This window comes from Oryzias latipes, chromosome 15 (genome assembly GCF_053564925.1).
Source record: "Oryzias latipes strain Hd-rR chromosome 15, Olatipes_Hd-rR_3.1".
NCBI classification, from domain to species: Eukaryota; Metazoa; Chordata; class Actinopteri; order Beloniformes; family Adrianichthyidae; genus Oryzias; species Oryzias latipes.
The window spans coordinates 11,831,673-11,856,863 of record NC_136251.1 but is presented as its reverse complement, the minus strand read 5'-3'; the positions used below and the strand labels follow the sequence as shown (position 1 = coordinate 11,856,863).

General features: G+C 40.2%; 1 protein-coding gene across 1 annotated transcript in view; it reads right to left on the bottom strand.

Annotated features, from left to right (window-relative positions):
- Positions 1–16,784, bottom strand: part of pdzd8 (PDZ domain containing 8) — a 40,529-nt gene extending 23,745 nt beyond the window's left edge. The window contains exons 1-3 of the mRNA XM_023963121.2: positions 15,727–16,784; positions 2,589–2,714; positions 1,841–1,943 (exon numbers count right to left, since the gene is read on the bottom strand). Of these exons, the coding sequence (XP_023818889.1) occupies positions 1,841–1,943; positions 2,589–2,714; positions 15,727–16,610 (1,113 nt within the window). The 5' untranslated portion in view covers positions 16,611–16,784. The remainder of the gene's footprint in view (positions 1–1,840; positions 1,944–2,588; positions 2,715–15,726) is intronic.
- Between the last annotated feature and the right edge of the window lie 8,407 nt (positions 16,785–25,191).

The following is a 25,191-nucleotide window of genomic DNA, read 5'->3' as shown; positions in this document are numbered from 1 at the left end:
CCCCTGCTGGCTTGACGGCACTACTGACACGGTATAGGTGATCTTTAATTCAGCTTTTCTTCAGAAAAAGAGATTTTATGGAAAACTAGAAGGAGAAAACGTCTCGTGTTGGACACAAATAGTCTCGCTAACCAACTGCCTGCAGTAAATGTACTTAAGCAACTTTTAAACAAAAATTTATTTATTTTTGTGGTTAAACCGTTTTTTTGCAACAGGGAGATTTATCTGAATTGTATCTACTTGTCAAAAAAGAAAACTAATTCATTTATCTGTTCTAATAGCCCCCCAGCTCAAGGGGGTCTCTGGAAGAGAATCTCAGCTGACATTTGAATCCGGAAATATTGATATTCTAGCCCTTGGCTCAATGGTTGTTTTTTGTTGTGTTCAGATATTTCTGGTCTGAAATTTGTTCTTTTTTTCATTTTGATCTTATGAGTTTCTAATAAATGTCCTTTCATGTTTTTTCTTATATTTTTAACACGGGACATGCCTCTTTTCTTCTGTTATTTCTTATAGGGAAGCATCAGTAGAGAGTATTTATGTCAGGTTTCTTGGCGCCCTCTTTGCATTTATTCCGCTGTCGGCTCCTCATTTCTATAGTATCAAATCAGGATCAGTCTAAAGTGATTGAAAAAAACAGCGTCAATAGAACAAATTAAATATGATGGGAGGAAATGATGTCACCATAACCTTTACCACCTGGTGGCAATCGTGTCTAATGGGCTCGAAGCCCCATCAAATAACAGGGTCAACGCCAAAAGCGTGAAGCCTGAAATAAAACTGTCAACTGAGGATTGAAAGCGAAGTGGAAGAGAAACAAAAACAACATTTAAAAACACAAAACCGCAGACGCTTAAAAAAAAAAAAAAAGTTATTTTTCATTTTAGGTTCTTTTTTTTCTTACAGTGTTTGTTTTTCAAATTTACAATCTGGTTTTTCATTCACTTTAGGCCGATCCTGGTTTGACAGCACACACCATCTCACTGCATCTTAAGAAGCGGCTGACAGCGGTCGTACAGTCTTTTTAAGAATTCAAATTTGAACTTTATGTATTTTCTGTGGCAGGACAACTCGAGGCACTTAACATTAAATTAAAAAAAATTATTATTAAAAAAACATGAACAAACATTCACACAATAAAAACCAAAGGAATCAGTCCATGACACGAATTAATACATAAGTAAAAAACCTATCCCAAAGCTAAAAAGAGGTTTTCATTTTTTTCTTAAGAAAGACAAATACAATTTTCCCAAAAATGTCCACAGACTTGATGAATCTGTCAAAAAAGATCAACTGCATAATGGAAGGCAAAAGACCTAATATCTTTTTTTTTTAAACACCATAAAAGCATCAAAAATATTTTCTCAAAAGTGAATGTTGAGTAATTTCAAACATTTTTAGAAATGATGTGGAAGTTTTCAATCCTTACAACAATTGAATGTTTTTGTTTGTAAAATTAATGCCATTTTTAACCTTAAACAAGGACCATAAGATTACTATCAGTAGATTTGAATGTTTAATGTTGTTTGTACACTCAAATAATATACTGTGACTCAGAACTCGTTTTGGCCCATAAAACAATAGAATTTTGTTTTCTTTTGTTTGTTTGAACGTTTTGTTAAAACTGCTTTGCCTGGTCATATTAACAATGAGTTTTTTTATCATTCAATTATCTTTTCTTAATAATTACAGGAACTGATATTTACAAAAGTGACCCTAACACTGAAAAAAAAGAGTTATTTTTAAAAGAAAGAGGTACTCTGGACAATGAATTTAAAGGTTTTTTTAATTGATGTTTAGAGGAAGAGCAGAGTCAGAGGCGGAGAAGAAGGATACCCACCTGTTTGATGGAGCTGCGAGTCTTTTCCTTCCATTGGAAGCTGCTGAGCTCCAGAGTCACGTGAACGTAGGTTTCTCTGTCGTACGAGCCCAGGATGAACAACCTGCAGAGGAATAAACGCGGGATGAAACTCTAAACTGTCATTTTTATTCACAATCCTGAAAGAAATATATTTTTTTTTTTTAAAAAGCATATGGCTCCCCCTGCTGGACAACCTCATGCACTTCAGATAATGACCCACGAAGCCCCACCGTGTTGAGAGGAAAAAACACGACAGCAGTGTGATGTAACGGGGCAGTGAGAGCAGAAAGAGCAGATGATTATAATGGCCAAGGCTCATCATTAATAGATGAGCCTGATCCGATCATCCTATGCACCATAAAACCAGCCTCACTGAGGCTTTGTGAGCGCTCAGAAACACGTGCAGAGCAAACGCACCACCCTATCCGAGGCGGCCCGGGCCAGGCCTCTGCAGCTGCAGAAGCTTCGGGAAATTGATTCCAGCCTTTTCCAGATTAAAATTTAAACATTCCAGATTCAGAAAAAGGCAGAAACAAACACTTATTCCATGAAACATTTATGAGACCAAATGTTTTTTTTTTAAGGCTGAGTTTTAATGTTGGAAAACCGCCTCGGAACAGGACGGGGATAAGAGGAAGGGGGGTAAACCTTCCGATCAAAGTGCGTGAATGGGAATGTCGGGATCAATCAGGAATGTGGGGAATTCCAGAATGAACTGGAGTCTCACCTGCTGCACTCGATGAGGGTGACTCTGAGCCTGCCTTCAACCAGCCGGCTGTCCTGGACAGACAGGTCCAGCTCGCAGGGGGACCCCTGGGGGGGCTGCACCTGGAATGGGAAGAAGGGCTTGTATCTGCAGAGAGAAAGACAAAAACACACCAAAGGGGTTGTTAGCGCACAATCTGCTGAAACAAAAATGTCATTTAAATCAGAGAAAAAACACAATTTTGAGCTCCTATTTTTTAGTTTGGAGTGGAAAAGCGGCAGCAGGTCTGCAGGAAAGCACTGACGGGAGCGAGGAGAGCATCCACACAGCTTTTCCTGGTGACTGCTGGGAGGGATTTGGCCTCAGCTGGACCGAAACCCACCACCGTCATGAATTATCAGCTAACACACCCAGCCTGGGCTTTTCTGGGATCCTGCTGCTCCCGTTTGGCCCTGGGGACTTTGCTCAGACTAATCATGCCTGTTAATTATGTAACCAGCATCTGGCTATAGCCAAGCTCTGATAAGAGGCTCTCTCATGGCGTTCTAACGCAGACACTTGTTAACACTTCTATAAAAGGAAACCATGACTAAGCAGTCGAACTGCAGGTTTTGTATTCTATTGATCCCTCTGTGCTGCTCTGAAACTGACTTTGAACACTTTTCTGTTAGATTACAAAAAAAAACAGCAAGTTCGGATACTTTGCTTCAGGCCTGAAGTATCCAAAAGTTTCTGCATTTCAGAACTTTAGCAAAACCAAAAAAAAAAAAAAAAAAAAAAAAAAAAAAGAGTCCAAACAGAGGCTTTGTGGAAGTGAGGCTAAAATTTAAAAAAGGGGATCAAAAGTGACAACGGGTGATTATTTGCTCTACAGATCACAGAAACATTGAACCATTTAGACGTCTGCAGCCTGAGAGCCTCAGGTCCCTCTGATGATTCTGCTGCCAGTCAGGCAAACGTTTCCACATAAAAACTAAAAAAAATTCAAATGTGCTGCATTTGTTTCTTCTGTTCATGAATTCTGGAAGCTGCTGAATCCACAGAAACGCCCAATGCAAACTGATTTTCATCCTCAGAGCAAAGAAACGGTCCAGGACATTTGACTTTCACTGAGATTTGAAGCAAAAGTCGGAACTTTGCATCCTGGAGTGGACCAGTTTACACACTGTGACTTTTTTTGTTGTTGTTGTTTTTTGTTTGACACACCTTGACTTCAAGGATTCCCAAGAACCGTTGAGCCAAACCAGGGACTTCTCGCTGTGAGCAGCGTCTCCACATTCTGTGCATGTAAATCACACAGCTGGTTCCCCTGAGAAAGAACCTGACCAATCTGGACTGATATATAAAATGATCTAGAATAGTTGATTAGAAAATCTGCATTTTAGTTTTGCTTGGTTGCATGTTTCTTGCAGTTTGTGTACAGGTTTTAGACAACATTTCCTGAAAGGTTGTGTGTATAATCTTCAGTTTATAGTATTTAGAGATATGGAATTAGCAGCAGAAAGTCTCTAAAAACAGATTTGAAACAATAAAAATGTCACACAAAAAAACACTTCAAAAAGACAAGATTTGAAACAATAACAAGTTTTGGATCATCATTTCTTTGCTGTGCTTTGCCACCCCTCACTATTCCCTTAGAAATGGAAATCCACTCTGTCGTAAAGCTGCGTTCAATCTTCCTCTGGTGTTAAAGATCAGATGAAAAGCAGAAAGCTCCTGTCCCAAAGAGACAAGAAAAGCAACAGAAAAGAGGAAGATGGAGACAAATGACCTGAAGTTGAACCTTCTGAATAAATAAGTAAAAATATATATATATATAAATTTTGGTTTTTGTTTTAAAAAAAAAACTCGTCTTCCCACCTCGGAAGTTACTCATTTGATGTAATTTGACAGCATAGTTTGTCCGGCAGTTATAGGTGTGGCAGTTTATACAGAAGACCCAACAGTGACCAGAATTTACTGCAGTGCTGTTAATCTGCTGAGAAGCTCATAAAACAGAGAAGTGGAATGGCACTACGGAGCGGCTGACGGAGAGTTTCAAACTGCAGCCGTCCAGGCAGCAGGCAATTACAGTTTTGTTGTTCTACAAACATCATCAGGCCTCTCTTCCAGGCCTTCAGCCAAAAACAGCCGTCCGATCGATGAGCGTTCCTGCAGCCGGCGGACAGCTGAAAGGAAACTGGAGCACTTCTAAAATGGCCCAGTGCACCGGACCCCCCCCCCCCCCTTCACACACACACACAGGAAGTGACAGAGGGGGAAAAGCGGCGCTCGTATCGACGCTGCTCTTGCATAACAAGAGATGAAGCTGCACATTATCTGTGTGAGAGCGGACACAACAGTTCAACTGCTCATGTATAACGGTCTGAGCTTGTGTTGAGGAGCCGGCACCTTTAGTTTTTACTTCACTGCTGGAGCATCGCTCCTTCATGGTGAACACAGAAAACATTAACAAACTGTAGGGTCAAGGGGGGTGATGCTTCTAGATTCTGCTCCAAAACCACAGAGAAAATAAGAAAAATTAGATATTTTAGCTCAAACTTCAAAGATAAAACAAGGTAACTGGAACTGATTGATCATTTTTTAAGATTTAGTACAGCCAATCACACTCGTAAATAAATGAGGCACCGTTTCAACCCCATACACTAGGTGGCAGTATATTATTTTCTTGTTTGTTTACCAACCATTAATAAATGGAGAGATGAAGAGCCTGCAGATGAGAGAAAAGGCTTTTAGTCCTACTCCGATCATCTTTTGATATATCTTTTAAGTGTTCCCAGTGGTCTTTTCATTAAGATTAAAAACAAAAAAAACAAAAAACCTGTGTCTTCTTTTTAGAATATAGTTTTTGCAGAGTGGCAGGAATTTATTACATATTTACCTCTGAGTTTTTGTTTTTTTTTACCTCAGTTTAAACGCTCTCCTGTTAGCTTAGAGCCCTCACACCACCCAAGTCAACAAAAATGGCGAGCAGTAATTGAAGCTATCCAGCCGTACAGTTTAGATCCAGATTCCAGCTCAGACGAGGAAAACAAAGACAAACATGGCTCTACTCGTCTGCAAACGGATGCATCAGAATGGAGCAGAAATTGTGGGCCACCCAATGTATTTTCTATGTCACAAATGTGCTCTTTTTCAAACAGGGAGAAAAGTCAGCGAGGAAACCGAATAAGAGCTTTTGACTTAAAAGAAAAATAATGCTGCTATTTACCAGCAAAACAGGGAATCTTTCTCAACACACGGATTTATTGAGACAGTCGTTACGTACCAGAAGCTGCTAGCTTGTATAACTTTTGAATCTTTCATACACGCAGAAGATAAAAGCAGATACGGTGGATTTGTGTTTATTAATAAATTTTGGGAAAACAACTGTTTTACGTTGGGTCATTGTATTTTGCTTCATTTATCTATCGCACCTAAAAAGTCAGACACAGCTAAAGTTAGCATCCAGTTTTTAGCATCCGCTTTGACATAAAACAGGAAACTCTTCACCACAAAGTTTAAGTTTAAACCAGCCGCAAACATTTTTCCAGAAAATGAAGATACAATCAAATAAAGTTGCTGATTTGTGACAGTTGCCTCTGATCTGTGTAAACTTGTAAAAATGACGTTTATGAATTTTTCTACAGAAAGGGAAAATAATGCAGGCATCCTTAAGAAACATGAGCACAGAAAATTTTCCTGAGTAAAAAATATGCAATGTGCTCTGAAGATGAAACATTGATGGTTTATTTAAAAAAAAACATTTAAATACAATTCTTTGGCAAAAATTGTTCAAACGCAATGCATTGTGGTCTATATTTGCCAATCTAGTGAGCATCAATGCACATTGTTTTTTTGCAGAGACTTCTTGGAATTTTCTAGGGCACTTGATTTTAGAATTGTAGATCCGGACAGCACTACAAAATGGTGATGAATAGTGAAGGAATTCCGGCATAGCCGTAGACTTTGGCCCCGTTCAGACCAGTCCGTGAAAATATCGTCCGACATTAAACCGGTCCGAGGCCTGATAATGGTTGGGGACCACTGTTCTAGATAGGTGGTGTTTGAAGTTAGCAGTTTTTCCCCACAGACAACTCAACTAAACTCTACTTCACCTCTGCAAGCCAGCGCCACTAAACTTCATTCTTTCATATCTGGTCATGGATCACAGCAGCCACACTAGCCGGGCTTTGTGCTCAGACCTGTTTGGGTTATCTGATGGGAGTCGCCCTTAAAGTAAAAGACCAACAAAACTAGAAACTTCCTCATGGCCAACTACACTGAGGATAAATGGAGAATTCTTCATCACATTTCTTTGCTTTTTATTTCACCTATAGAGTTAACGTCTCCTTTTTTAATCACTAGGGGTGTAACGAATCATTTTAACAAGGATTCGATTCAAATCATAATTAGGTTATCGTTACTGAATGATTCTGATTCACTGACCTAAAATCGATCTTTGGCCATGATGTCTCAAGAGGCAGTTGGAGAGATCAGTCGTGTTGTCTTGGGATTTTACTAAAGGCTTTAAAAACAAGTGACTTGTGTAGCCCTTGTGCTATCCTAGGCATTTTAACGTTGGGAGTTGGGTCATCTAGACCTACTAGACAGTGCGCTGAACTTTTTTTCTTCAATGATTTGTGAACCTCACTGGTGTCCATGGATTACATGAAATCTTTCCACCTTTATTTTGTCATGGTATGGAGAGCACATCAATGACAGGGTGGGGTCATCTAAGATAGCACAAGGGTTACAACTTCTCTGTCTTTGTAAATTTCACAGTATTTCCACACACTGGACCATAACAACGGCTCGATCACTCCTAGTTGTTCATGTATGGAAGTTAAAGCCAAAAGTATGAATGTGTCCCTCGGAAACCAGGTGTTTTATGTGACACAAAGCATGACGAAGACAACAGCTCTGACGCCTTTGAACTGCTACATCTTCTGCTCCTGACTTAGTTTAGACGCTGAGGTTTCTCACCCTCACCCAAGTGTCACAAACAGAGAAGCAGATGCCTGTCCCGGCAGAGGGAAGCAGTTTTTGTTTTAACCATTCATAACCTCAATCATTATGGTGTCAAGGATATTAATCAGCACAGGCTGCAGAAGCATGAGAGAACCCATCCCAGATTTGGCTGCCAGTTATTATTCCCTCATAGCTGCTTGCATGATTGCCGTAATGCCTGGATTAGCTCCAGAGGGCTGCTTTCCCTGCCCCGCCCTCCACTGAACTACCATCTGTGCCACTCAACGAATCCCAAGGCCCGGCACTCCGCATCTTAGGCTCCATTACATCATCCCATCCTGCACAATGGCAGCTCACGGACACCCGTTCCGAGAGCTTTTCTTGGCTGTGGTGCTCTCCTACACACATAGCTCCGCCGGAGAAATAAACGCCTGTGTTCAACAGGCAGTTCTGAAAATGCATCGCATTCACATCCGCCTCTTTAACCTCCCACACCACTGATGCTGGGCTCCACAGAGAGACAGCAAAGCCTCTCAGGCTGTCGTCCTGCTCTGCAGGAGGCGTCACAGGAGGCCCAACTGCTCCAACGCCACCATTTGAATCCCTCAAATAAGAAGACTTAGTTCAGGTTTGAAAACACATCCAAAATCTTATATGATCAGATAATAAAATGTCTAAGAAAGGCCACAGTGATATGGACATTCACTTCTTTTTGATCCTAAACTTGCTTTTCAAAATCTCTAGGAATAAATCCTCTTTTTATTTATAGGTTCATGCCCCCCAAACAGCTTTACAGCTTTATTTTGAAGGGTTTACTTCAATTAACAAAGTGTTCATTTTTATAAAAGCCTTATTATGAATGAAAGTTCAAGAACATAATTCTCTGAGGTTTCCAAAAGCTGGTTGAAATGGATGAAAAACTCGCCACAGCAGGCATGTCCAAAGTCCGGCTCATGGACTAGATAAGGCCCACATTCAAATTTCCACCGGCCAGCAGGCTCCTTTCATAAAAATCCCAATATACAAAATAACTCTGTGTGATTTTTTTGATTGTGGTTGGCTAAATTACGTTTTAAGCCGTTGTTGTAAATCTGTGGCAACTCTGTTGCACGACCTTTCTGCAACGCATTCTAGCTCTTTTCTAAAATGTCAACAGTAAATAAAAGGGAAAAGTTGACAGTGAGGTACGCCGCTTCCAGGACAAGTAAAGATTTTCATGTTTTATTAGTCAAATATAAAACAACTTTGCCTAATAAGCCAAAAGACTGTGGCTGTTTTTTTTCAAAAGTTTCAGTATCAAGAGGCACATGCTTATTACAACCAGCTAACTGAGAATGAACAGTGACAAAAATTGACCAAAATTGATAAACCTTTCTTGGTATTAAGATGTACTAATTTACTATTTGCTCAAATGAAATGTCTGCCACTGCAATTAAATGTTTACATACAACATTTCCACTTAATGCTATTAAAATAGTTTAAATAATGCAAAAAGTTTGAACACCAATGAAGTGTGAAACTGCAAGTTGATGAGGAGGAAGATGGGGCGTTAGAGGAAGACCAGCAAAAAGAGGACCAAAAAGTCTCGCCAAATGTTTTCATTTCATTTGAGTTGGTTTCTAATGCTTCAGTTTAGTCCTGAGGTGAAGCAGCTACACGAAGAATGCATGAAAAACACCCAACTCAAGCAAGAAAAGAAAAAATAAACTAAAATCTGTTCTAGTCCAGTTCCATCCAGGTTCTAACTACAATGCTCTGTTTTATTCAAAGTCTGAATAAGAAAGATTACTTTAAAGAGTTAAACATACCGATGGGTGATTCAACATTCATTTACAAAACAAAAGAACTAAAGTGAGATAAAGTTTGGCTTCTATGCATCTTGGAAGAAAGACAGGGTCTGCATCCCCCTGCAGAGTCACGACTCCAGAGCAGAGAAGAGACAGAGTTTTTGTTCCAGGAGACGCACTGACCTCTTAAAAGATGACCGGAAAATGCTTAATATTCTGAGGGGATCAAGTCAGTTTGCTAAGAGCAGGAAGAGATTATGGATTCAGGCCACAGAGCAGCACATTCCACTTCATGACTCAAAGCGGACAGTTCTGATCCGGCCCCAGCGCATCCACATAGAAATAACAGATTCTGGGGAAAAAATACTAAGAATTCACAATAATGGATGCAAATATACCCATCAGTCTCAAGAGTTTAAGAAAATAAAATGCATTCAGCCATTGACTATATATGAGAGCTGTACGAAGTGACCCCTCCCCCCCTCACGTTCCAAACAGGAAGTACCTGATGGCTCAAAGAAGACAAAATCCCGTAGACGTCTATGGAGAAATAAACAGCTGTTGCTCAGTCATTCTATTTGTCAGAATACCCATTCTTGCTCTGATACATTGTTTAAACATATTCTTGATCTCATTTTTTGTAGTGTTAGGTATTCAAGTTATAAACTGACCAATCAGAGGCCTCAATAAAAGTAGGTAGTCTCTCTGTTGAATGTTTGAAATGTTTCGTTGACGGATTCCGTGTAGTAGGACTGTGGCCTTCCAACAAGCTCCTGATTGGTGAGAGTGGCAGCCACAGCACATTCTGAGGAAGTCACGAGAAACTCCTCTTCATGCCTGCATCTTATGTGAACTTTGCTAGGACGTTCCTGCCAGATCAAAAGGTCATGATAGGCCTTTCACCACATCTGCTACGTACACACCGGCCGTGGGGTGCTCAAGAACGTACTGAACACGGGTTCTTGAATGCATATAGTGTTCACACTGGTCTTTCATTACCTGATACTAGCACATCTACTCAGTTTGTTCAAATCTCACAAATCTTGCTCCAGACTTTTTCTTTCACAGCTCTATTCCAATACGAAAGACTTGGTGTCATAGAATTTTGCGCGGACACAAAAAGTAATTAGTAAAGCACTTCGGCTTCCTCCCAAACTCCAAAAACAAGCTTCATAGGTTGATTGATTACTCCAATTTTTCCCTGTGAGTGTGTATGAGTGTGCGAGTGGGTGGTCCAACGACCAGCTGGAGCCTTGTCCAGGGTGTACCGCACCTTCGCCCAACAGTAGCCAGGTTAGAAACTGGCAACCCTGTGACCCCGAAAGGGAGAAAGTGGGTGAAGAAAATGGATGGATAGATTTATCCAGAACAATCAACTGTGTCAAAGGTCTATTTGACATAAAACTATACACATTTCAAGGAATATCAGAAAAACCAAAAGGTTGTAATTTCATCAAGCTTTGTCTTGTCATCCATCATGATGTCGGATAGTCACGCTAAGTATTAGAAAAAAATAAGAGAATATTCTTTTTGCAGCAAAGTGTGAGCATGTTTTCCAGAAGATGATCTCCCCCCTCATGAAGAGTAAAGCTTATGGATGCTCCCATATGACAACACTGGAGCTCCAACCCAAACCTACGGCTCAAGGTCAGACTGAAGACGTAGAAATGACTACAACCAGAAACCCTGATGAGCCCTTTACCATGTGACTGCAGAAAAACGGAGTCGCTGGAGGACGGACGCCCGAGTGTAAGTGGACGGGTGAGAAACACAGTTGTAGAACACAGAGAGAATCAGGCCATTTATCATGTGGCGTCACGCTGATGTGAGGAAGCTGCTGCTGCTCTCCAGAGGACAGCTGGAGATCCAGTTACACTAACCTGCATCACAGGCGTGTGTAAATACTTCCTCTGAGCTGCTGAATTTCTGCAGAGTTTTGCCAAAATGCCTGCTGCTTTCCTTCTTCCAGCCTCATTTGTAGGATAAAAGGTAAACACAGTAGAATAAGGAGCAAGCAGTTTTATGAAGTCCTTCTCTTTGACTTTAACTTTCTCTATTGGCATTCTGCTTTCCTTACTCTGCTTGACAGTCCGTGTGACTGCAGTTTCAGGGGTTTGCATGGAATGGTAAGCAGTGAGCTGTTCTTGCAGTCCTTCTGTCTGTGCAGCATTACTCCGTTAGCTTACAAAGGGCTTCAGTGTCACATGCGGTTGCACTTAGAAAAAGAAAACTGGAAAGATTTATGGGCAAGATGAATGTTTTAGCAATGATTTGAATTAAGAAATATTCAGAAATACAGTGTTAAGCTTAATTTTCGTAGTATTTTTCTTCCATAATCAGAAAAATGACACAACAACATATGAAAACACTCAAACACCATCTTTCTTGGAGTGGGTCTTTAGTTATTATCTGATTGTGCATGGATATACACTTTTAGCAGGCTGCAGGCTTTCATTTTGTTTGCTTTCTGAAGGCATGCACATGCTTAAGTCCATTAAAACCTTTGATTCTTACATAAACTGAAGTATTTACCAAATAATAGAATTAGGGAAATAATGATTACCATGATTCTGGATGGAGGCGGATTAAGTTGATGTAAAGTGGAGCAATCTTGAACCACGGTCTGCTTAGAGCCACAATTAACAACCCATTATGATTATGATACACATTCACACAGTGTGTTGAAGGCTAAAGAGACACTTCAGCAGTCCTGCACTACCAACTAAATGAAGATTTTGTTGTCATTTTTTTCAAATCTTTTACCGCAAACTTAAGTTTTTTCATTTACAAAAAACTGACATTTTTGTTGATAAGAATGTTTACTTTTTTAAACAATTTAAAGTTGCTGGGAGATTTTTCTGCTAATATTAGTAAGTAATATTTTATTAAATACAAACTATTGATAGTTATTGTTGATTTCTGCTCTCAGACAAGAAGGAAACTCGTGTAAGCTTTTACAGAGCACCTAAAAATTCTCCTTCTTTTGGGGCGGCTGTGATACAGGAGAGGAGTGGTTGACCTTTGATAGGAGGATTCGCATGTTTGATTCCTGCTTCGCCCGCTTGCGTGTGGAAGTGTCCTGCCGCGAGACACTGAACGCCACCATCAGTGTGTGAATGTGTGTGGAAAGCATTTTGGTTATATCAGTAGAAAAAATGAAGAGGATGTTTTTTGAATATCCACTGAAGTCTATTATTATAACAATAACATAATAAATACTGCATTCCTAATTAGTAACATTAACATTACACATGTATTTTTTAGAAAATTTTAAAAATTTAAACTTACTAAATTCAGTTGTTTAGTTTTCTTTAACCGTTTTTTAATTTTATTTTTAGGAATAAACACATCATGTAAAAAAATGAGTGTGTTACGAGAAAAAAAATCTTTTAAAGCCAAAATTCCCATAAAACTTTGAAACATGTTTTTCTTTGTTTTTACTGATTCAGGATTACACTAGACAGTGCTAAATGTAATCTACAGACCGTTTTACTGGAATATTCTGGGCTGAACGGAATCCCAGTAATCTAAAATGATTAGAAAAGGACCGAAAAGTAATTTTAGTTGTTTTGGTTTAAACCTTCTTTGGGCACGACTTCAGTTATGAGACAGACTCTAGAAACGTCCTAAAATTTTTTTATAGAATTAACATAAAACTAGAGATTAAATTAGTTGAAGTTAATTAAATAAAGGAAGTAAAATTTCAGAAAATATTCTCAGTAATCTAGAAAAAATAAAGAATAAGTTAAATTTCATTTTGAACTTAATACACTGCAGAACAACAATGTAGTTAAAATCATGTATTTGTTTCTCCGTTTTTCATTAGGATTCTTTAGAGTAATTGTGAGAATCTTTACATCCTTAAAATGATATTATTAGACTCTTTCCTTTAATTATGTTATTGTTAATTTATATTCCGGACCATAGACAAGACTGTATTTTGATGAAATATTCTCACTTTGATTCATGATTAGTATAACTGTGGTCTAAAAGAACTGTCCTGTTTTTGGGCTCATGTGTTTTTCCGTTTAGTAAATAAATAGCAGAAAAGGAAGGAGCAGCGTTTTCTTTGATGGATGCAGAGCCTGAATGTGACATAATGAAAAGCTGCAGAGAGCATGTCTGGACAGCTGTTTTCACTCTCCAAATCCATCATATGGGCTGCAGCCATATCTTCATGTAATCAATTTCATCGGCTGTGTGAGTCTGTCGGCACACGCAGGGCGGATTAATGCTACGCACTTTGAACACAACCCGCGTTCCGCAGGAGGTCACTCGGACTTCAAAAGTGTGGGAATTCCCAACAGATATCCAATAGGAAACTATTCCGGACAGCAGGCTGTCACACCTTCAACACACTGGTGTTCAGATTGTAGATCCACTGTTTAGCTGCTGAAGAACATGTTCTCTTAGTTGTGAGGTTGTTGAAATGTTTTGTGTTAAACTAAATCGATTTTCGCTCTAGGGCGAGACCTTCTCACGTAAGAAACTTTTTCCACCTTTGATTGAATTCACTCGTCTGTTTGACCACTTTTTTCGTTCAAATGCACTTTTTTCTTCACAAAATAAACATTTCAAAAAGATTCATGTTATTTATCGATTTAGGAACGTGTATGTGTCTGATAGTGGTGGATGCTCCTGTTTCAGGAAGTTTGTGGTGAGCTCCTAACAGCAGCCTCAGCTGCTGCTGCTGCTGCTTGTGGCTCAGAAAACCAAGAGAAAGACGGCATTGAAAAAGATCTCATATGACATGTGTACTGGTGTTTGCTTGGAGGCATGAGGAGGCTGAAACTGTAGGGAGAGGCTCTGCAGTGTGTTGGTTTGCATCCAGTCTTGTTCCAGCAGTCATGAGGGTGAGAATCCATCACAAACTAAGACCTTAAAGCCAATTTCTGCACAGACACAGGAAAGCTGCACGCAAAACGAGCCTTGATCTCCAGAACCTCCAACTTTGAGACAACGCTCCAAACATCAAGCTATTTCTCTTGTTGGAGAAGCTGTTTTTGCAGTGGGGTGGAGGGAGAAGACCACTTTCATATTTTAAAAAAAATACTAAAGTGAACAGTCAACATTCCCCCCTAAACAGAATGAAGCTTTAGCAAATTTTAATACTGTCACAAAACGAGTAAAGATGGAAAATAATCTGTTTTAAAAGTTAGATAATATTCAGCTGTTACATAAATGTAACATGGGTTGAAAGTGGTTGTGGAAGTTAAAAAAACCCACACAAAGGAAATGGAGATTTAGGGCTGACTCATCAGGGAATCTTCACAGATCCGTGCTGGGGTGCAATACTTCTACTTCTAGCTCTCACATCATCAGATGATCCAGGCCAAGCACGAGAGCCGCCAATTCACCCAAACATCCACTAGATGGCAGTATGAACTGCTCGTTAGCTTACCATCCACCATTATATGAAAAAAAAGAAGGGTTTCACATTATTCTTATAGAACCAAATGTTTGTTGTTTTTCTTAATATTTGAAAATGTCGCATAGCGTTTGGTTACTTTACCGACATTGGAGAATAGCATTCTGGGATGTTTAGCGTTCGCAACAAAGTGATCGAGACCATTCCAAACAGGTAGTACCTGCTGGTAACAAGAAGCCAAAAAAATCCCATAGACTTCAATAGGGAAATAAGCATATCATTTGTCAGAATAACCATTCTGGCTCCAATATCTTTTCTTAAAATGTTCTTGGTATTTTTGCTGTACTGCAAGTTATTCAAGCTATAAAGTGACCAAGCAGGTGCCTCAATAAAAGCATGTGATTTTGTGTCAAACGCTCTAAAAGTCTCATTGGCAGATTCTCCCATGCCTGCGTGCAGTTGAAGGGGTGTGGACTTCCACCTAAGTGACTCCCGATTGGCGAGAGTGGTTCCCATAGAGACGTTAAATCAGAACGACTCGAACTATTCACCGCCTACTGACGTTGCCTGGCTCAGACATGGCGGCCTTCCTATTGCAAAGAAAATGGCGACTGAATTGACTTCCTTTGGTTGGAACTGGAAGGAAGACATTTTTCTATGGGTGATGTCACACTCACTCGGCCCAGTTCTCATATACAGTCAATGACCAGGAATCGGGTCAATTTTTGCTGGCTGGCCCCGAAATGTTTGGCATACTTTAGTGTGCATAATGTTGCTAAATTTGTCAATCCAACCGACTTACCAGTATTAATCCAGTCGAAGGACACATATACCCAATGAAATGATTATATTTTAAATTGATTTATGTAAAAAAGTAACTTTGCATTTCTATAAGTCTGCCCCTGGTGGACAGGAGGTGTATTACACCAACAGCAATGGCTATAATTTAATAGGTATTTTAGGTTGTTCTGAGTGTTACATCACCTAGAGTTGGTGTTATCGTTCTAGTCAAAGTTCTGAACATTTCCCAGTGTTTTTTCTGTGAGGAGTCTACCTGATCTTATAGTTGGGTAAGGTGTGCTTCTTCTTGATGACTCGTTTGAGCTGGTTGACGATGATGGAGGTGAGCTGCGGCAGCGGCCTTCCCTCAAACTGCGACTTCACCTCAAAGTCCACCAGCGGGTCCTCCAGGAACGAGAAGGACCAGTGGGAGAAGGGCATGCGGGTGAACTGCAGCCGGAGCCGGCCCACCACCCGCTTCATCTTCACGAACAGGTAGGCGGACTTCCCGAAGACCAGGTCCACGTCGATGGCCAGGTGGAAGCCGCCGTTGTACTCGATGTCCACCTCGAAGTTGAGCTCCTCGGGCATGCCGTCCTCGTTCAGGTGCACGGGCTTCATGAGCCTGGCGCTCTTGAGGACCGGCAGGGAGTTCCCCAGAGAGATGTCCCGGAGACTGAGCCCCTCCAGCAGCCGCCCGGCCGTCTTGGTCTGCAGCAGCTCCTCGAACTCCACCTTGATCTTTTTGGTGAGCCAGTGTCTCACCACGGGGGTGTCCCGGAGCTCCCTGAACAGGAACAGGAAAATCGCGTTCAGGAAATGGCAGGTCTCCGGTTTGCCAGAATCCACCGGCTCGCCGTGAGCGACCGGCGGCGCCGGCTGTTTGGGGCTGCCGCCGCTGACAGCCGCTTCCTGCGGCTTAGAGAGCGCGGCCTCCGGCTGCTTCCAGGCAGCGGAGGCTGAGCCTTCCTGCGGCAGCGGGCTGGGCTCAGCCTGCGGGGTATTAAAGTAATCCTTCAGCGAGGTGTCGGGCAGCACTTTGACATACTGGACCGTCCTGCCGACGGGCTCCGGGCTCCTCCTGTAGATCAGCAGGAACTCCAGAACCAACGTCAGGACCGCCCCGCACACGGCGGAGATCAGGATTAGGCAGAGCATGTCGAGCCTCCGTCCTGACGCTGCCGGCTCAGGCGGCTATCATGTCCGAATGTCCAGTCGTGTTAACAAAGCAGGTTCCACCTGGCCGCGCTCGAAGCTGCCATATCATCTGCTCCTGTTCTCAGCTCCGTTCTCCGCTTCTTATTGGACGAACGACCGACGTCGCGCTGCGTCATGACGAAAGCAGACGCGTCCTGATACGTTCGGGTCGTGTCGGTTTATTTCACTTCCCGGAAAACTGGTTTCGTTTTTTTTGTTTTTTAACTTTACTGCGTGCTCACATTCTTACTAAGGTTTTGGCCGACAAATTACGATTCATACAATTTAAAATAATTCACCACATGTATCTATAAGTCTGAAAACAGTTTATACAGAGATTTAAACAACATTTCTTTAAAATAAATAATAATAATATTTGAAAGGATTGTGACAACAGATAAAATCCGCTGCACACCCTTACAAAATGTCTTCTATATTATTGCATTTACAAAAAATTTTAGTTGCTTAGGCAGTTGTAGGAGTTTGTATTTTGTTATTTATTGTATACTATTTGTATCCAGACCATGTTTTCTTTTTACCTGCTTAAGTTGAACCTTTATCCATCAATTGAATGTGGTCAACAGACTTGATAACATTAAACCAACAATAAAACTTTATGATAGAAGCAACGGTACAAAAAGATTGTCAGTGTAATAAAACTCTCAATGCAATAAAAGCTTTACATAACAAAAACCTTTGATGTACATTTAGTGCATTTCTCACAACAGGGCTAAACTTTACACCATAGTGCAACCTCCACAACATGTCGTCGTTTCATGTTCATTTCAAATCCAATAGCAGAAGCTTTTGGAGATGAAGAACTTAAGAACTAATATCTGCAAAATGATCTCTTCTGACTTACCTGTGATCATAGTTTAGACCTAGTGTTTCCCACGTCTGTCAATATAAACTATACCTGTGCAGGCAGAATAGTTATCGATCATGCAACTACTAATTTTTATGTCATTGCTTACCTCATTGCACACAAAATTGTTAAACACGATTTCAAACATTTTGCACATCCTTTTAAAAAACATTTCAAGATGGCAAAAGGCAGACATCGTGGAAGAAATCGCATTAGAAAGACAGCCTCCATTGACATCCCAGGCCAACGAGGAGGGAACATTACAATGTGTGCAACAATCTTACTTTGACTGGAAAGTCTGAAAAGCTCAAATCAGATTGTCCGAGGCCCATTCAGAGTCTTGAAACTGCAGAGATGGAAACATTTCTTAACTGCAAGCACCTGACTAAAACTTTGAGAAACAAAGTGTTTCTAACAGAAACGTTTGATTGTCTTAACCCCTTAAAAGGAATATCCTCTATTGAGTCAAATTCAAGGAAATTCTGACTCATATTTGCAGAAGATAATGGATCTTCAGGTAGCAAACAAATTCCTGAAATTCTAGATTGAAAAGTCAAATTGACAGGAAGCCTAAGCTGATGATCACCTTAACTGAGTTGACAGCTCATGTCAGCAGAGCTAATGAAGAGAACAGTCGTTTTAAGAATGAATGTAAGAACTTATATTTGCAGATCCAAGCTCGTGACACAAAAATCTTGACTCGTCATCATTAACAGAGATGACTGTAATCCATAATGAGTCCTTAAAGTCCTTAAGGTGTCATCCAGTCAATACTACAGAGTCCTGAAGAGCTGAAACAAGAGAGCAAAGCTTTGGAAAACAGTACGAAGTTAAAGAAGAGTACACCCAGGTGCTGCAAGGACATTTAGCTCTGGCTGAGAACAAACTTGCAAAGGCTAACAAACGCTGTGAAGCTCTGGCTGAAGAATTAGTGTCTGTGAGAGGAGGACTTCAACAGTCCTTGCAGGTTGAGCACACTCAACCTCATCCTTCAAATGAAGAAAACAATTAAGTCTTCACAGTTTAAAGATCTTGTGGTGGAGCTGACTTGCAGCCGTGTCCACCAGCTTCCTTGAATCTTCCAGACACAGGAGTGATCTCTTGGTTCAAGCAAGTCATGCCTTGTTGGTCCTGATTTGGATCATTCAACTGAACTTGTTCCCTCTGACAGAGAACTTAACAAAGTTGCCTGCAATATTTCTAAGTTTGAACCAATTTCCAGATGGTTAAACTTGAATGGCATTGACTTTTATCTGCAAAAGTTTCCAATTGCCACTACTGTAGGTAAAATCTACTTGATCAAAGTAATTTAAAGTCGTGAAGTTTGCAAATTCATCGAATGGCAACCTGAACGTGTGAGTAATGACCTCCACTTTCTTCACCAAGCTTTGAAGAAAGAATGATCTGATCATGTTTCTCAGTCTGGTTTAACTGTTGCCTTTACAGTCAACAGGGAAGTCATGATCATCTTCAGCATACAGACTCTGGAGAGCTTGCTTTGGAATTTGAAATGAACCTGGGACGGAAGAAGACTTGAACTTCAAAACCCTTTTCATTCAGAACTTCTGTCCTGACAGGCCAACATTTGGGTGTTTCTACTAACCCCAACTTTATAGCAACTACACGTGTTGGCCTCTTTGAGCTATCACAAACAAGAAGAGTCAAGTTGTAAATCACAAAGACTGTGCTGGCAACGAGCACAGACTCAGTGTCAATGGAGCTAGAAGGCGTCTCCTAAACAAAGACTAGTGACTCCTTTCTTCATCAACTTGACAAAAGTCACCCAACCTTTGAATTCCGGCATGTCATCCAATGCCTTGGTCGGTCCAAAACACTCTGATCTGAATCGACACAATGCCAGACATTGACAGAACGAAACAAGCATAGGGCATATGCTAAGAAAGTAAGAGATAAATTCTTACCATGTGAGTATAACAAACCTATGGTTCAAAACAACAACAAACATGGTGACAAACATGGTCAAAAGAATGGGTCACAATCTTCCCCATGCATGTTCCACCCAGAACCCAGACATGTTGAAACCAAAAGCATGCTCTGATCATGACTCTGCATGCCTCAGTGCAGATGAAACTGATCATCTTAAAAAGGTCTTGAAGAAGTGGGAAAAGAAAGAGGAAAAATGAAAAGACAAGTGTTTGCAGTGTCAATTCATTTACACCAAAATCTGTCTTTCATGCTGAACAGAAACCGGAAACATTGGATCGGAGCTTTGCAGCTTCTGAACCCAATCCTGACCTAATCACACTGGTGATCAGCTCAGATCTTCAGTCTTACCCACCAGATGAAAAGACGAAGGATTCTTCTCAAACCAATGTTTTCTTGGTGGTCCCATTGGAAAAGCAATATTGGACACCAACTCAGAATAGCAAATTAAGACTGAGGGAACCGTCGGCAAAATTGGTTTGCAACCTCACTGAAAAAGGGTCTGCACAAAAGCCCTATGTTCCCATAACACTAAAATGTTTAGGCTGAAGAAGTGTTGTTGGACATTGGTACTTGCATCGCTCTTATGTCAACAATTGTTCAGAGGTGTCAGGCTCAAGGCCTAGGGGGCCAGAATCCTGCTATTTTTTTTTAGAAACCTTGCATTAACTTCTGCTGATCACCTAGATTAGGTGTGTTTTGCCAGCTGTAGCGGCAGGTTGGTTGGAAAATAAGGATACCGGCCTTTGAGGCCCAGAGTTTGACATCTTATAAGAAATTCCCCAGATGAGTCTTTTTCTCTCTGAGAACAGCACAGATGGAATCCCCTGTCTAATTTTCCTCAGAAAAGTAAACAAAAAAAAAATTCTGCCAGACTCGGTGCACCTCAGATCTGAGAGAATCCATATTACACCGATTTCTCAGTCTTTCCACTGGTTCTCCGCCACCGTATGATTGATTTTAAGACTCTTCGGTGGTTCATGAAAAATCGTCTTTGTCGCTGTCTTTGTTGATCTAATGAGGTGCAAAGTAAAATCTAACTAGCTGTGATTATTTTCTTGATTAACTCTGAGTTAATCAATAAGATGCTGATGAATCTGCTGAGTAAATCCACCTGGGAGTAATGTCTAGTCTCTGTGGCTGAGGTAATGTAGTAGGTTTTGATATAAGCAATCTATCATTTTACCCAACTTAATCTTTCATTGTTAGAAATCATTTGAAGGTTGGATTATTCTAAGTTAAATCAGATGATTTAAAAAAAAAATTGAGCCACCAAAACCAAAGCACCACACACATTAAAAGGTGGAATTACGTATGCATTTTTGCAATGGTTAAAGGGAGGAAAAATCCAGAAAGTACACTGAACATTCATTTATGTATTTTTATTTGTTTTTAAAAATTTTCCTAATTAAATTTTGGATTTTTCAATAGAGCAGTGGTGCTGCTGTAGCAGCTTGGTGACACTAGATGGCAGCAGAAGGCAAACTCTTACCACACTCATGTCCCTTGTGCTATCCTATGGGGTCCAGATGACCCAATCCTTACATTGACGTGTTCTCCCTACCATGACAAAGGTGGATAAAGGTGAATAGGATTTCATGGAATCCATGGAAACCAGTGAAGATCACAAATCATTGAAGAAAAAAGTTTTAGCGCACTGTCTGGTGGGTCTAGATGACCCAACTCCCAATGTTAAAGTGCCTGGGATAGCACAAGGGTTAACACAAACGAAACATCTGGAAATAGTAAAACCAAAACAAACACCAAAGATCATAACATTGGTCTTTTAAGGGTTTTATTTCATTTTATTTTATTTGCCAGATACACACTTTCAAAATGCTTTTATGGTCTTTTGGAATAAACTGTTGTCCATGAGTACATGTTGAGACCATCCTCATTTCTCACTTCACGTCCTGATCATTCACCATGCATGTTTACACCTCCTTAGCAAAACATGGACATAAATAAACCTCTGGGTAAAACCCTAAAAGCCCCTGATCATCTCCTGTGTGAAGAGGAAAAGAAGGTCATCATGGAAGATCTCAGCAGATCTCTACCAACCCCCTCTGACTAGTTTGAGCCTCCAAAGTCTGGAAAGAGTTGAAGAGTGTCCTCTGCTTCTCAAAAGTTCACTTTCTCTAATGGAAATACTTCCGTCAACAAACTTAAAATAAAATAATATGGCCATAAACTGAACTTCCAAATGTCACATTTGCCTAGAATTGTACTTGTTTTTTTATATTTTGGCATTCTGTGTTTTATGAAAATTGTTTGTTATTCCTCATATTACTAACAAAATAATAATAAATAAATAAATAAATAAATAATTTTCTTCTATTTTCTTTGACACCCTTTTAGTTCTCACTTTTTTCATGGGTTTGTCAAAAGTTATTAAAGTTTTAATTTCTGCATTCAAACATGCTTTCTGGGATCTTTACTAATGGATCCTGACATTTATTTTACTCTATGTTATTTCATTCTGTTTAATTCTAATCAATTCTTTTTTAAGAGCCAGATTTTAAAACATGAGACTTTTGTGGGTACAAAACAATAAGAAAAACCAATGCAAGCTTTGAGATTTCAAAGCAATTCAGAAAAATAATAAAGAAGTATAAATAAAACCGATGTGAACATAAATTTTATGATAAATTACATGTGTTGGATAAAAACTAGCAAAGAAACCATAAAATGCATTTAACAAAGGGAGAGGGACAACAGTAACCCTGGCCCTAACCAATAAAACTTAGTCTGAATGAAAGAAACCCTGTACCCTGCCTTCAGGATAGGCTCCGGCAACCCCGTGACCTTAAAAGGGATCGAGTGGGTTTAGAAAATCATCTAAATTAGCTCTTGGGGACAATAAGGAAGTACATAAAGTACTTTGAGAAAGTTTAAACTCAATTAAGGGTCTCTTGGATGATAATATATGGATTTTTTTTAGTGTGGTTTCTGTTTCTGAGAATACAAATCCCAGCAGGGAATTTTGAATTTCAACAGGCACTGCAATGATTGAACAGCTACAGGGAATCTTTATTTTTTTCTGAATAATTTACACTAATGATCAATATTTTCAGTTTCATTTTACCCCTTTCTTATAATTTACAGCAGGTCTGTTGCCATTTTATCTCAAAAACGTCAGAGTTTGTGCACCTAAGGTCATCAGACCTTTGTAGAACTTCTTAAAATTTGAGAAAAATGAGAAAACAAAAAGGCATTTACTTTTGTTTCATCAGTTTGATCAAAAATCAAATCCAGAATCCTAATGTGAAAGTTTTCAGACTCAGGGCACTCCTGCAAAACAATGCAGAGGTCTTTTGAGGCGCTTTTTATAGGTATTATATAACCAGAGCTGTGTAATCAACAGGTGACATTAAACCGGTTACATTTACTAGAGTTAATTTATGGAAAGGTGAGTTTTTAGAATATGTTTAGAGTAGAATAAATGCTCCAAATCCTTTTTAAGTGAAATGTGGTCAATATTAACGATTCTTTTTCTGCCTCATTGAATTGTTGACTCATATTTTTTTTTCTGAAATTTTACCTGAAAAGACAATAAATATATTTTATAAAAATGTTTTGTATTTCAGAATAAAACAAACTCTCTGAATGTGTTATATATAAGGGTTAATGGCAGACGAATGGTATAAGATATGTTAATGTTAAAGTTCCACTTCCATCCTGTTTTGATGTATTGTAAAAGTGTTCTCAGTGCTGTTTTTAATTGGGGTGATGCCGTTTTAAGCCCAAAAACGTGTAGTTTTTTAGGACAAAGTTTCTGAAGAGCGGCAGAAGTTCAAAGTCAGCTCTAAGTTATGGGCAGGACTGTTGGTGCAGAGCAATCCTGCCCCCCTTCGCTTCGCCCATGACTTATAACTAAGCTCTCTTGGGCACTCCCACTACCTTACAGCCCCTCACATCACCAAGCTAACAACAAAAATGGCGAGCAGTATCGGACTATCCAGCCATACAGTTTTGAGCCAGATGCCAGTTCAGACGAGGAAAACAAAAACGTACATGGATCTATTTGTCTGCACGTGGATGCATCAGAATGGAGTGGAGCAGGGTCCTTGCAACTTGCCAAGCATACTTTTTTCTACCCCACAGTTACAAGCTTTTTCCAGCTGATTCACAATGATTTAAACAAATAAATATTCAGAAACACAATTTTAAGCTTGGTTATCTTTATATATGTTTTATATGTCATTTATGACGCTTTTTTGTGGTTCAGGAAACTCTTTACTGATCCTCATTTCGCTCTTTTTATTCTGGGTATCTGCTTAATTGTAACAAACTAAATTAGGTACTTTGACGCTAAATTTATTTTATTAAAAAACGTATGTTCTGTTTGAGAGGATTTCATCTGTTGGTAACCACTGTCACCAGTAGCGGTTTTAGGCACGGGCCATACGGGCGATCGCCCGGGGCGGAAAAATGACGGAGGGGCGGCGCCAGCGGCTCAGCTCTTGTAAAATACTTTATGCACCACTTTTGGTTTACTTATATCACTGAGTTTGTAACAGCCTGAAACGTGGCGGCGCCCCCGCCCCGCAGCTGCGCTCCCTCCTGTCTTTGAGAAGTAGACGCAAATGTGTGTGAGAAGGAGAAGGGAGGGGGCGCGGGGTGAAGAAGGAGAAGGGAGGGGGCGCGGGGTGAAGGGTACAGGCTGAGAGGTGAGCACGGAGCGCAAAACGCATGCGCAAACCTGGCTGGATCTTCTTCCAGGGGGGCAACGGTCGCGGGCCGCGGCTCAGTGCTTGATGAAAAAATAAAAATAAAAATTGCGCCCCCATGTAGCGAATTGGCGCCCCTGGGTGCAGCTGCACGCGCTCCTGCTGGAAATGTTTGACGAACGGGGGGGGGGGGGGGGGGGGGGGCTGCGGGTATAAAAAAGGTATAAAAAAAATCATGCTTTTTTGGTTATTTTTGTGTGAAATGCCCAAATAAAAAATGGGAAAACAAAAAAAATTCTTCACTTAGATGACAGTTGGTTTAGTCGACAGACTTGATGCCTATGTCAGGACATTTATGCTAAATGCAAAAAACATCTGAAATATGGAGAAAAAAGGTCAAAACTGGTGCCCAATTTAGAAAGAAAAGAGAAGAAGAGGAGAAAAGAGACAAAGAAAAGGGTAATATAGCATAGCTAGATGCACGTTTTTTAAATTCGAATGCTATCTACCCTCCAACATCAACAACGTTGCAGAGGAAAAATCTCTTGTTTGGTCTATCATGACCAAAACTGAAGTAGGCCCAAATATTGCAAATAACGTCATTTTTAAGATATTTATTCTTAAATGTTTGCTCTGCCTTAACTTGTAACATTAGTTATGATTCGTGTGTCTGTCTGCTCTGCTGTAACACAACGTTTTTTTTGTGTTTTACTGTTGTATATTAGTTCATAATGTTAAATGAGCTGTGATGGTAGCATGCTGCTGCTGCTGCTGCTGCTGCTGCTGCTGCTGCTGCTGCTGCTGCTGCTGCTGCTGCTGCTGCTGCTGCTGCTGCTGTTAGCTTTTCAAAACTCCAGTTGATCAAGTCATACCTGAGGTCACCAATGTCTCAGGAGCAACTCACTAACCTGCTGTTGTTAGTATCAATCATTCAGTAGGGGAGCAGATTTCATATGATGACGTTATTGACAAGCTTGCAAAAGGAAGGCCACAAAGGTTAGGTTTTAGTTAGTGTTTTCTGTTCTTAGTGCTGCAGTTACATTTATTCTAGTGTGTTATTAGT